This window comes from Neomonachus schauinslandi, chromosome 9 (assembly GCF_002201575.2).
Source record: "Neomonachus schauinslandi chromosome 9, ASM220157v2, whole genome shotgun sequence".
NCBI classification, from domain to species: Eukaryota; Metazoa; Chordata; class Mammalia; order Carnivora; family Phocidae; genus Neomonachus; species Neomonachus schauinslandi.
Window position 1 is genome coordinate 137984757 of NC_058411.1, and position 11819 is coordinate 137996575.

The 11819-nt window shown below is 42.1% G+C and overlaps 1 protein-coding gene across 6 annotated transcripts in view; it reads right to left on the minus strand.

Moving 5' to 3' along the window:
• LOC110572383 (AP-3 complex subunit sigma-2) overlaps nucleotides 1-11121 on the minus strand; it is a 55514-nt gene extending 44393 nt beyond the window's left edge. For 4 of the 6 annotated variants that reach the window (XM_044917753.1, XM_044917751.1, XM_044917752.1 and 1 more), the window contains exons 1-3: nucleotides 10995-11105; nucleotides 6005-6096; nucleotides 5502-5613 (exon numbers count right to left, since the gene is read on the minus strand). In XM_044917753.1, coding sequence (XP_044773688.1) covers nucleotides 5502-5613; nucleotides 6005-6096; nucleotides 10995-11063 — 273 coding nt within the window. In that variant the 5' untranslated portion in view covers nucleotides 11064-11105. Of the gene's footprint in view, nucleotides 1-5501; nucleotides 5614-6004; nucleotides 6097-10994 lie in introns of all 6 variants that reach the window. The other 2 variants (XM_044917750.1, XM_044917754.1) reach the window with 2 other exon arrangements.
• Nucleotides 11122-11819: the final 698 nt, after the last annotated feature.

The window sequence follows — 11819 nt, forward strand, 5'->3', positions numbered from 1 at the left end:
TTTGCCTTTTTCATATTTTCAGTAGAGTTTGAAAGTTTTCTTCATATATATCTTGCATATTTTTTACATTTATTCCTTGATATCTTATGAACCTTTTTGCTTTTGTGAGTGGGCCCCTTTAAATATTATATTTCCTAACTTATTAGTGCTAAGGGAAAGTTACTGACTTTTAAGTTTGTTAAACTTGTCCCAGTACTGAACTCTATTATTAGCTCTAATGGTTTCCCAGTGACCGTTTTGGATTTCCTAGGTAATAATTTCATCTGCAAGCCTAGTAAAGCCTATCCCCCATTAACTAAACTTTTTCCCTCAAAACATACTTTTGAATTTCTTAGCCATTCATTTTTCCTGATGAATTTTCCCTGATGAATTTTCCCTTCAATAAGTTCTATAAGATTTCCTGATGGATTTATAATTGGTTTCGCATTTAATTTGTTGATTACTATTATTATCTTGGCTTGACTTTTCCCAACAAGGAGAGCGCCTGTAGCTCCATTTATTTCAAATATTCCTTTATGTTTTTCCTTTACGATTTCATAATTCTATTGGAATTAATGTCAAGTATTCCATACTAAGTTAATTTCCAAACACTTGATAACCTTTGTCACTATTGAGGCTTTTTTTTTAAATTATGGTTTTTCTAGCTATTTTCACAGAAATGAAAAATTCAATTTTGATGGATTTATCTCATATTTTGCTATTTTGCTCATATCATTCATTACTTATTTATTATTATAATTTTTGCTGTTTTTTCCAGGTTTTCTAGGTATATAATCAGGCCATCCTCTGGTGAAACTTAATTCTCTCTTCCTTTACCATGTAACTTGTTCCTTTCTTTTTTTATCACTCATTACAAATGTTTATTCAAATTAGAGTAAATAATAAGGGACATCCTTGTTTTCATGAATGCCTATAGACTTCTCTCCTGAGATAACACTGGCTCTTGTTTTTATTTTTATTTATTTTTTTAAAGATTTTATTTATTTATTTGACACAGAGAGACACAGCGAGAGAAGGAACACAAGCAGGGGGAGTGGGAGAGGGAGAAGCAGGCTTCCCACTGAGCAGGGAGCCTGACGCGGGGCTCAATCCCAGGACCCTGGGACCATGACCTGAGCCGAAGGCAGACCCTTAATGACTGAGCCACCCAGGCGCCCCTGCTCTTGCTTTTAAAACTAAAATTTCCTGGGCTCAGTTAGTAGAGTGTGTGACTCTTGATTTCGGGATAAGTTTGAGCCCTACGCTGGGTGTAGAGTTTACCTAAAAAAAAATAATAAAGTGGCGCCTGGATGGCTCAGTTGGTTAAGCGGCCAACTCTTGGTTTCAGCTCAGGTCATGATCTCAGGATTGTGACATTGAGCATCTCCCCGCCCCCCCCCTCCATGCGCCATGGGCTCTGCGCTCAGTGGGGAGTCTGCTTGGGATTTTCTCTTTCTCCCCCTCTGCCCCTCCCCCTGCTCACATACTCTCTTTCAAAATAAATAAATAAAATCTTAAAAAAAAATAAAAGGGTTTCTATAAAAATAAATAAAATCTTGAAAAGATAAATAAATAAAACTAAAATTTGCTGCTCCTAGAAAAATAAACTAGGTACTGGAGAAAAGAGGGAGAAAAATACTTTTCACTACCTATTCTTGGTTTGCCTTTTGAATTTTGAACCATGTACATGTATTATTTCTTCAAAAATAGTTTACGATAAATAAATATGCACTAAATAATCAAAGAAAAATGCTTCCCTTTCCAATTCAAGAGCATTTCGGGAATATAATTTGGAAATCATTTCTCTCTGATGCAATTCTATCAGTCTCCACTATCTTCCTTACTGCTGTAATAGATTCTAAGAACTTTCCCCTTATTAAACTGACTTGCATCCTTGGGATAAAGACAATTTGTACACAATGAATAATTCTTCTAGAATGCGCTAGTCTTGAGAGAGTACTTTCAGAGCTAGAAAAGAACAACTTGTACACTTATAAACTGAAACACACACACACTGAAGAGCCAAAACAAAAAACAAGAACCCTTGAGCCAGAAAAGTGTAAATGATTTAAGGCCACACTGCTTATTAATAGGACAGACAGAAACATGAGCCAGGTCTCCTGACTTGATACAAGTGATTATTGGCTAAGATCTTCTTTAGTAATTCTGTACCAAAACTAATATGCAATATGTGAGTAAGATTTTTTTTTGAGAGGCTTTTGGATTACTACCAATTTACACTGTAAAATACACTTAAGTAATATGATTTTTTTAATTCTCAGTTTAAGAAATACCTTACGCAATACAGAGGTTTTATTGTACTTCAACACTTAAAAAGTCTACTGAATCTATTAAGGAGTCAGGTTTTTTTAATCCTTTCTTATTTCATCCTAATACTGGAGTAAGTGCCTTGCTGTTGATCTAATTTGGGTATTCATGTTTTGAAGTCAGCTATCTCAAATACATTAGTAATACAATTATGTATATCATCCTCTAAAAACATGTTGATGTTTTCTGACTTTAATCCTCAATATATTAGGCCAACTATTCATTGATTTCATTGTCTTTTCAAAGATCAAACCCCTTAGTTCCTATTATTTTCATCTTCTATTTATCTATCTTCCCAAATCCAATGCCCATTATTTAATAAACGCCCATTACATTGTAGGGTTAATGACACAGATATGTGAAGTGCATTTCCTCCAATAACCGCATCCCAATTTTTAAACTGTATTATCACTACTTCCTTTTTCTTCTAATACACTTATCATAAGCACATTTTTATAGCATTCTATAGTCTACAATACTATAAAATACATTGTCACAGCTGAATCCTATAACCTATACATCTATTCAGATGGCAGATCCATGACTCAAATGCAGGTTTTCTGATTCTAGATCTTAGATCTTAAACTCTTTCTATTATGCCACATTGACTCTCAATGTCCAATCTGACTCAAGTGTTTTAAGAAAGCTTTTTAAGGGGCGCCTGGGTGGCTCAGTTGGTTAAGCGACTGCCTTTAGCTCAGGTCATGATCCTGGAGCCCCGGGATCGAGTCCCGCATCGGGCTCCCTGCTCGGCAGGGAGTCTGCTTCTCCCTCTGACCCTCCTCCCTCTCATGCTCTCTGTCTCTCATTCTCTCGCTCTCAAATAAATAAAATCTTAAAAAAAAAAAGAAAGCTTTTTAAATCATCTTAGAGAGGGGCGCCTGGGTGGCTCAGTCGTTAAGCGTCTGCCTTTGGCTCCGGTCATGATCTCAGGGTCCTGGGATCGAGCCCTGCATCAGGCTCCCTGCTCCACGGGAAGCCTGCTTCTCCCTCTCCCACTCCCCCTGCTTGAGTTTCCGCTCTTGCTGTGTCTCTCTGTGTCAAATAAATAAATAAAATCTTTAAAAAAAAAAACCTGAGATAATCTTTTTAGATAATTTATATACTGTTAGGTACAATACGCGAATATAATGTATGAGTTTTTAATCATCTTAAATCATTTTCTGAATGTAAAATTTATATTTCTGTAGCTAGAGAGTTTTCTATAATTGTTAATTAGGTTTTAATGCAAGCTTCTATTTCAGTGCTTTCTACTTAAGAAACTTATTCAAGTCACTTAAAGGAAGCCTACCTAAAATTTCACATATAAAATGATGTTAGGGGCCACTGGCTGGCTCAGTCGGTAGAGCATGCAACTCTTGCTGTCGGGGTTCTGAGTTTGAGCCCCATGTTGGATGCAGAAATTACTTTTAAAAAAAATCTAAAATGATAGAATTATACTAAATTAATGGTTCCCAAGCTAGGGTCCCTACACATCTCAGTTTCCATAAAGACAATAAAAAAAATCTATAAGCCACGGGACACCTAGGTGGCTCAGTCAGTTAAGTGTCTGCCTTCAGCTCAGGTCATGGGCCCAGAGTCCTGAAATGGGGCCCCGTGTCAGGTTCCCTACTCAGTGGGGAGCCTGCTTCTCCCTCTGCCTACCCCCACCCTCACCCCCGGCTTGTATTCTCTCTCTCTCACTCACTCTCTCTCTCAAATGGATAAATAATAATAAAAAGGGCGCCTGGGTGGCTCAGATGGTTAAGCGTCTGCCTTCGGCTCAGGTCGTGATCCCAGGGTCCTGGGATCGAGTCCCGCATCGGGCTCCCTGCTCCTTGGGAGCCTGCTTCTCCCTCTGCCTCTCTCTCTCTCTGTCTCTCATGAATAAATAAATAAAATCTTAAAAAAAAAAAAATAATAATAATAAAAAAATAAAAGAATCTGTAAGCCATTTCTAATTTTCAAAAATCCTAAAAAAAAAAATCATGTTTACCTATGTTAAGATTGCATAGACTAACCAAAACATCAAGTATCTTTGTCTTAGGCTAGAATTACAAGTGAAAATAAAAAGTATGAATTCTTAGGGCGCCTGGGTGGCTCAGATGGTTAAGCCATCTGCCTTCGGCTCAGGTCATGATCTCAGGGTCCTGTGATCGAGTCCCGCATCGGGCTCCCTGCTCCTTGGGAACCTGCTTCTCCCTCTGCCTCTCTCTCTCGCTCTGTCTCTCATGAATAAATAAATAAAATCTTTAAAAAAAAAAAAAAAAAAAAAAAAAAAAGTATGAATTCTTAAATGTCATTTGGCTTAATAGTTGAAAAAAAATTTCAAAACATGCTATGATACTGTAATTTATAATAAGAAAATATTTGGTATTCATTCCTGTTTCTGGCACAGAGTTCCTAAGTGATAAAGGAATTTGGAATTTCCTAAATGATAAAGGTATCCTGTTTATGTTAATAGGGTGACTTTAAGAAGGCACCGAAGATGGGGGCTTGTTGCCAGGCAAACCAACCATGCATTTAGAGGACTGGAACTGTCAGTCCCACCCCTGATCTCCAGAAAAACCCAACAGGTCAGTGTCTGGAGAACTTCCAGGTTGGTGGACTTTGGAGAGTGGCCTGACTGGAAAGGGCATGGAAGCCCTTTCCCCATTTCTCCATTCCTTGCCCTGTAAATCTCTTCCGTCTGGCTGTTCCTGAGTTATATCCTTCTATAGTAAGATGGTTCTTCTATAGAGTTCTGTGAGCCACTCTAGCAAATTAAACCCAAGGAGGAAGTCATGGGCACCTCCAATCCATAGCCAGTCAGTTGGAAGCACAAGTGACACCAACCTGGACTTGTGACTGGTGTCTATCTTCAGGTAGATAGTGTCAGAATTGAGTTACATTTGTGGAACACCTGGTCATTGCCCACAGAGAACTGAGTTAACTGCTAGGTGGTGGTGAGGGGGAAGCACACACATCGGAATTGGTATCAGAATTGTACATGAAAACCAAGGGCAGTGAGAGGGCTGGGTAGAAACCAATGAGTCCGAAAGCTCTAGGAGTTTTTACGGGTTGCTAGGAGCTTTCTTACAGCACCATATGGTGGACATCTGGCAACTCTTACCAGTATCAATAAAAAGACTGACAAAAAGATCTACAGGATGGTTACCCAAAAATCCAGTGCAAATTCTCTTTAGTGGCTGCCATCATTAGCTGACTACGCATACCTGGATGAGGTCCAAGATTCCAAGTTCACTCTCTGATGAATCCACACAAAACACAAAGTAGAGTGTAGCATAGTGCCGATAAATCAGTTTGTAGTCAGGGCCACCAATCAAACTGTGGAAGATGGGAAACGTTTAAATGGCTGTATCTTAATTAAACATTTCAAAGAGAAACCCTGTGCCAAAGAATGAGAACAGGTGCAACAGAAAGGTGAGCACAGGCCAAACAACAGGCCATGTTTACCAGGGGAACAGCAACCAAGTTTGGAAGAGGTGCCTAAAACCACTTTACCTCACCTTTTCTTCTGCCATTCCTCCCAGGAACCAAACATCTAAATGAGTAATATCTGAAGCACAACCATTCAACAGCTTCCAAAACAGAATTGGGTCTCTTCGTGAGCAGCTCAGGTACCCACCTGACACTTGAGTACTACCTGAAGAGGCAAGAGTGATGAAGGGCACCCAATAGTGGATACACAGGGAGAAAATGGAAGCCCATCATTTACCTTCCACCTTCCAAGAAGTTACAGATGTTGTCATCTCGCTTGAGAACTAGATGGAAGGTCTCTCGGACAATCTGCTGTTGAATTTCTTCTGGCTAATGGAATAAAAGAAATAAAAGTGAATCAGTAGCGAGGGAGGCAGTCTGAAAAACTACATTCCATGGATGGGGATGAACAAAGAGAGAAGTGCTTCCAAACAAGGAACAATCTGAACATTTGGTACCAGTTTCCAGAAAAAAAGAAGTGATGAGTAAAGGACAAACAAAAGGGGAATCTATGGAAAATTGGAAAGACTCAGTTACACGGGGCGCCTGGGTGGCTCAGTTGGTTAAACGACTGCCTTCAGCTCAGGTCATGATCCTGGAGTCCCAGGATCGAGGCCCACATCGGGCTCCCTGCTCAGCAGGGAGTCTGCTTCTCCCTCTGACCCTCCCCCCTCTCATGCTCTCTCTCTCTCATGCTCGCTCTCTCAAATAAATAAATAAAATCTTAAAAAAAAAAAAACTCAGTTACAGGAATTAAGCTAGGGTATATTTACCTGGACATCAAGTCACTAACCATTACTGTCTTTATAGGTAAGCCTTATAGTTAATAACCAAGGAAAGGAGCGGGGAGCCTGGGTGACTCAGTTGGTTTGGTGTCTGACTCTTGGTTTTAGCTCAGGTCATGATCTCAGGGTCATGAGATCGAGCCCCACAGTGGGTTCTGCTTGAGATTCTCTCTCTCCCTAAGCCCCTCCCCCTGCTCGCACACTCTCTCTCAAATAAATAAAATCTTAAAAAAAAGATTTTATTTATTTGAGAGAGAGAGAGAGATAGAGAGAACAAGTTGGGGGGAGGGGCAGAGGGAGAAGCAGACTCCCCGATGAGCAGGAAGCCTGATGTGGGACTTGATCCCAGGATCCAGGGATCATGACCGGAGCCAAAGGCAGACGCTTAACCGACTGAGCCACCCAGGCACCTCTGAATCAATAAAATCTTAAAAAAAAAACCCCAAAAAACAAAAAACAAGGAAAGGAGAACTGATAAACTCTCATAAAAGGTCAAAGATAACTAGAAGGCCAGTCCTGGAATATTTTGCCTTCACCTAGAAAATATCTATGCCAAGGTAAATAACAAATGTCAATAGGTCTAACCCTTCAAGGAGGTCAAGATTTAATTGGGTAATCATGTTTTTAAAAACTGAATTTTCCATCTTCTGTACTGGTAATATGGCATTACATATTAGATGGGGTGTTACTCACCAGCAAAGTATTACTGTCAGAAAAAGTTCCATTTACAGATTAGAATTTTGAACGGTTATACTTTTTTTTCACTACCATACACAAGAAAGCTCGACTGTAATGATACCTCTTGATAACTCACACTGTGAGTTATAAATTCACACTGTTTATACAGAGGAGGTACATAAGTATGGTTAAAAAAAATAAAAGGATGATGGAGGGCACCTGGGTGGCTCAGTCAGTTAAGCCTCCGACTCTTGCTTTCAGCTCAGGTTATGATCTCGGGGCTGCGGGATTGAGCCTGGCATGGGCTGTGCGCTCAGCCGGGAGTCCACTTGAGATGGTCTCTCTCTACCCCTCCCCCTGCTCTCTCTCAAATAAATAAATAGATCTTAAAAAAAAAAAAAAGGATGATGGAAGGAAGAAACTGATCATTAAGACAAAAGTAATTAAAAGCTCTCACATCTCAGTGTGCAATGAATCACCTGGGAATGTTATTAAAATACAGGTTCTGATTTAGTAGGTTTGGGGTACATCCTGAGACTGCATTTCTAACAAGCTTCCAGGTGATACCAATGCTGCTGGCCTGGGGATCATACTTTGAGTAGCAAAGCTTAAGAAAACATTCAGATTGGACTTGCCCTAAGAGTCAGAAAATAGATTCAAGTAATGTTAATCCCTTCTTTCTAAAGCATTGAATTTGGGACGCCTGGGTGGCTCAGTCGGTTAAGCGTCTGCCTTCAGCTCAGGTCATGATCCCAGGGTCCTGGGATGGAGTCTTACATCAGGCTCCTTACTCAGCGGGGAGCCTGCTTCTCCCTCTGCCTACCGCTCCCCTTGATTGTGCGCACTCTCTCTCTGATAAATAAATAAAATCTTTAAAAAAATAATAAAGCATTGAATTTTAGTTTGAAATAGTTATTTAAAAGAAAGACAGGCGCCTAGGTAGCTCGGTCGTTAAGTGTCTGCCTTCGGCTCGGGTTGTGATCCCAGGGTCCTGGGACCCCGCATCAGGCTCCCTGCTCAGCGGGGAGCCTGCTTCTCCCTCTCCCACTCCCCCTGCTTGTGTTCCCTCTCTTGCTGTGTCTCTGTCAAATAAATAAATAAAATCTTAAAAACAGAAAAGTAAAAATAAAGACCAAAAAAAAACAGGGAAAATGTAACTGTGGAGAAATTATTTTTCATAACTTTGACTCAACGTGGATAAACAGTGGCTCTCAGTATTTACTCCATCAATGAAAACCAGCTAATGGGATGCCTGGGTGGCTCGGTTGGTTAAGCATCTGCCTTCAGCTCAGGTCGTGATCCCAGAATCCAGGGATGGAGCCCTGCCTCTTGCTGGCTCCCTACTCCTTGGGTAGCCTGCTTCTCTCTCTGCCTGCCGCTCCCACTGCTTGTGCTGTCCCGTGCGCGCTCTGTCAAATAAATAAATAAATCCTTAAAAAAAAAATAAACCAACTTAATAAAAAAAAGAAAAAAGAAAACCTGCTAATCACTAGTCACTGTAAGTTTGAGTCAATCAGTTACTATTTTCCTGGTTTCCATTTAAAGACACAAAGCTCACTGATGCCAGGATGTGTAAAGGATTAACTCTGTGTACTTGGAAATATAAAACATGCTAAGTATCAGCACTTTTTAACCTGATAAAAACATCTTTCAAACTAAAGCCTTTTATCTGACCCTAGGGGGAGGCGGCAGCAGTCATAGGGGAAGTGGTAATGAAACAGTGAAGCTAACTAATTTCTCTCTTTTTGAAAGATTTTATTTATTTATTTGAGAAAGAGCGCACTAGCAGGACGAGGGGTGGAGGGAGAAGCAGATTCCCCGCGGAGCAGTGAGCCAGCCATAGGCAAGGCTCCATCCCGGGACTCTGGGATCATGATCTGAGCCACCCAGGCGCCCCTTATTTCTAATTTCAACAGAAAGGTGAACTACCACTTGCTTACATGCCTCAATGACTTTTAACAATCCCTCAATAGTTTTTGGTTCTCTGCGGTTTTCAAAGTAACTTTCTCTCACAAGCTAATGTGGTTCTTATAAAAATTCTACGTTCTCCAAAGAAGGTTTACAAATGGCCAATAAGGACATGCAAAGATGTTCAGCATCATTAGTCATTAGGGAACGGAAATTAAAACCATAATGAGAATCCACTTTATACCCACTAAAGTGTTTCTAGTCAAAAAGATAGTAACAAATTTTGATAGGGAGGTGGAAAAATTGAAACTCCTATCATTACTGATGGGAATGTAAAACAGTGCAGCCACTTTGGAAAACAGTTGGGCAATTCCTCAAAATGGTCACCATAAAGTTACCATATGACCCAGCAATTCTCCTAGGTTTATAACCTAGAGAAATGAAAACATATGTGTACATAAAAACTTGTACATGAATGTTCACAGCAGCATTATCCACAAGAGCCATAGGTAGAAACATCAACTGATGGACAATCAAAATATGGTATATCCACACAACGGAATACAACTTGGCAATAAAGAGGAATGAAGAATTAACACATGCTACAAGCTGGATTAACCTTAAAAACATATTAAGTGGAAAAAGCCAGTCATAAAAGACCACATACTGTATACCATTTATATGAAATGTCCAGAATAGGCAAAATTTAGGGAGACAGAAAGTAGACTAGTGGTTGCCTAGGGCTGAGGGAGTTAGGAGGAAATAGGGAATGATTCCTAATGGGTAGGGGCTTCTTTTTGGGGAAATGGAAATGTCCTAAAATCGACCATGGGTATGGTTCCACAACTTTGTGAATGTACTAAAATCCACTGAACTGTATACTTTAAATAGGTGAACTATATGTATGTGATTTATTTCTCAATAACACCTAAAAAAAAAAAATTCACACACACAAATGCAAATACAAACTGAATGGTTCTATTGAATGTTAAGTTTTATCTCAAAATATTTAATAAAATGTAATCTAGCTTAAAAAATTCCACGAAAAAGCTAAAATTATTTTGTTCATATCTATTTGACCAAAAAAAAAAAAAAAAAAAGAGGAAAAACACAAGGTCAACAGACACAGGGTAAAAAAGGTGAGCTGAGGCCTGAACAGGAGTTTTCTGACTCTTTACCCTCTTCGTTTCACCAGCTATGTCTGTAACATTTTGAAACCTTGCCACGAAGAAATACAACGCTGGAGGGCAAGAGACAAATAATGATGTTTGTGTTCTCCCAGAGGAGTTTCTGGGGAAACTCAAATTTATATTATCATTTATTGAGCCCTCACGCGGTAGCATTTATAATTTCTCATCGCTTCCCGCTTTTAAACTGACTTTCTTCAACTCTACAGGAGGAAGGGTATCCAGTGCCTGGGCAGTCCCGGCCAGCAGTGAAGCAAAATAAGCCCAAGAAAGCACTTCTCCAGATCTTCTAGCCAAAGCAAAAACTTTCATAAGCTGGCATGTGTCTTCCTACTCTTACAACCGCGCTTAAGGACCGACAAGATTAAAGGGACTTCAATCAGTCGCGTGTTCAATGGGGCACACCCCACCGTCCTTTAGCGAGCCCTGAGACCCAAGGGGAAGTGTCACCAAATGGCAGAGAGATGCAGGGGTCCAGGAAGAGGTGAGGGAGCGCGGGGGTGGGACAGACTGCCCGACAGCCGCCCGGGTCCCGCAAGGAGGGTGAAGAGTGTGAGGGTCACGCCCGGTGCAAGGTGCCCGAGGTGGTCAGCCGGCCGGAGCGGCCGAAGGGAAGGAAGGGGGAGCGCGGGCGCTCCGAAGGGACGCGACGAAGCTGGGCCGCACTCACGAAACGCTGGTAGAAGCGGACCAGCCGCGGCTTCCCGTGGTTGTTGAAAACCAGAATCGCTTGAATCATCTTTGCCGGCCACGTTTCTCCCACCGCCGGCAGCTCTCACAAAGCATTTCCTTCCGTCACAACACGGCCACTTCCGCTGGGTGCGCTGCGGAGCGAGGCCGGCGGAAACGTGCCCCCGCGCCCAAGGGCCCGGCCGCGAAGAGTCCGGCTTCCCTGCACCCCTAGGAGAAAGCTCCGGGGTGGGCGGCGGGCTCGCGGGGGTCGGGCCGGTTATGACCGCGGGGCCGGGCCGGGGCGTCACCTCGGCTAGCATCGGCTTGCCAGTCAGGGCCTGGGCAGGGCGCGAACCCGGACCTCCGCCGCTCGCCCAGACGGAACGCTTGCCGCAGAATCCAGGGCGGAGCACATCGGAAAAGCCGAAGCTCCCGAAAGCAGCCCGGCTCCCAGGCGACCGGGCGGCGGGGACCTCTCTGTCCCGCCGTCCGCGCGAGAGCGTACAGTCCTGCCTTCCCCGTCACACTTGCAGGACGGTCCGCAGTGTGGAGGTGCCCGCTAATTTAGCCACTGGCCGCTTAGGGGACGTTTGGTTCATTTTCGTTTTTCCGTGTTACGTACAATGCTGCAGTGAATTACACAAATGCGTGCTCGTGCAAAAGGGCCGTTTCTCCGTGGTCGGTAGTGAAGGTGGAATCAGGGACTCTTCCATGCATATCCACGTGGCGATCCCAAATTGGTAGGTTTTGTTTCTCCTTCTAATGACTTAGTGGGGGTGAGGGGGAGCCACGTCCCTTATTGCAGCTAGAGCTACGCGTTGGA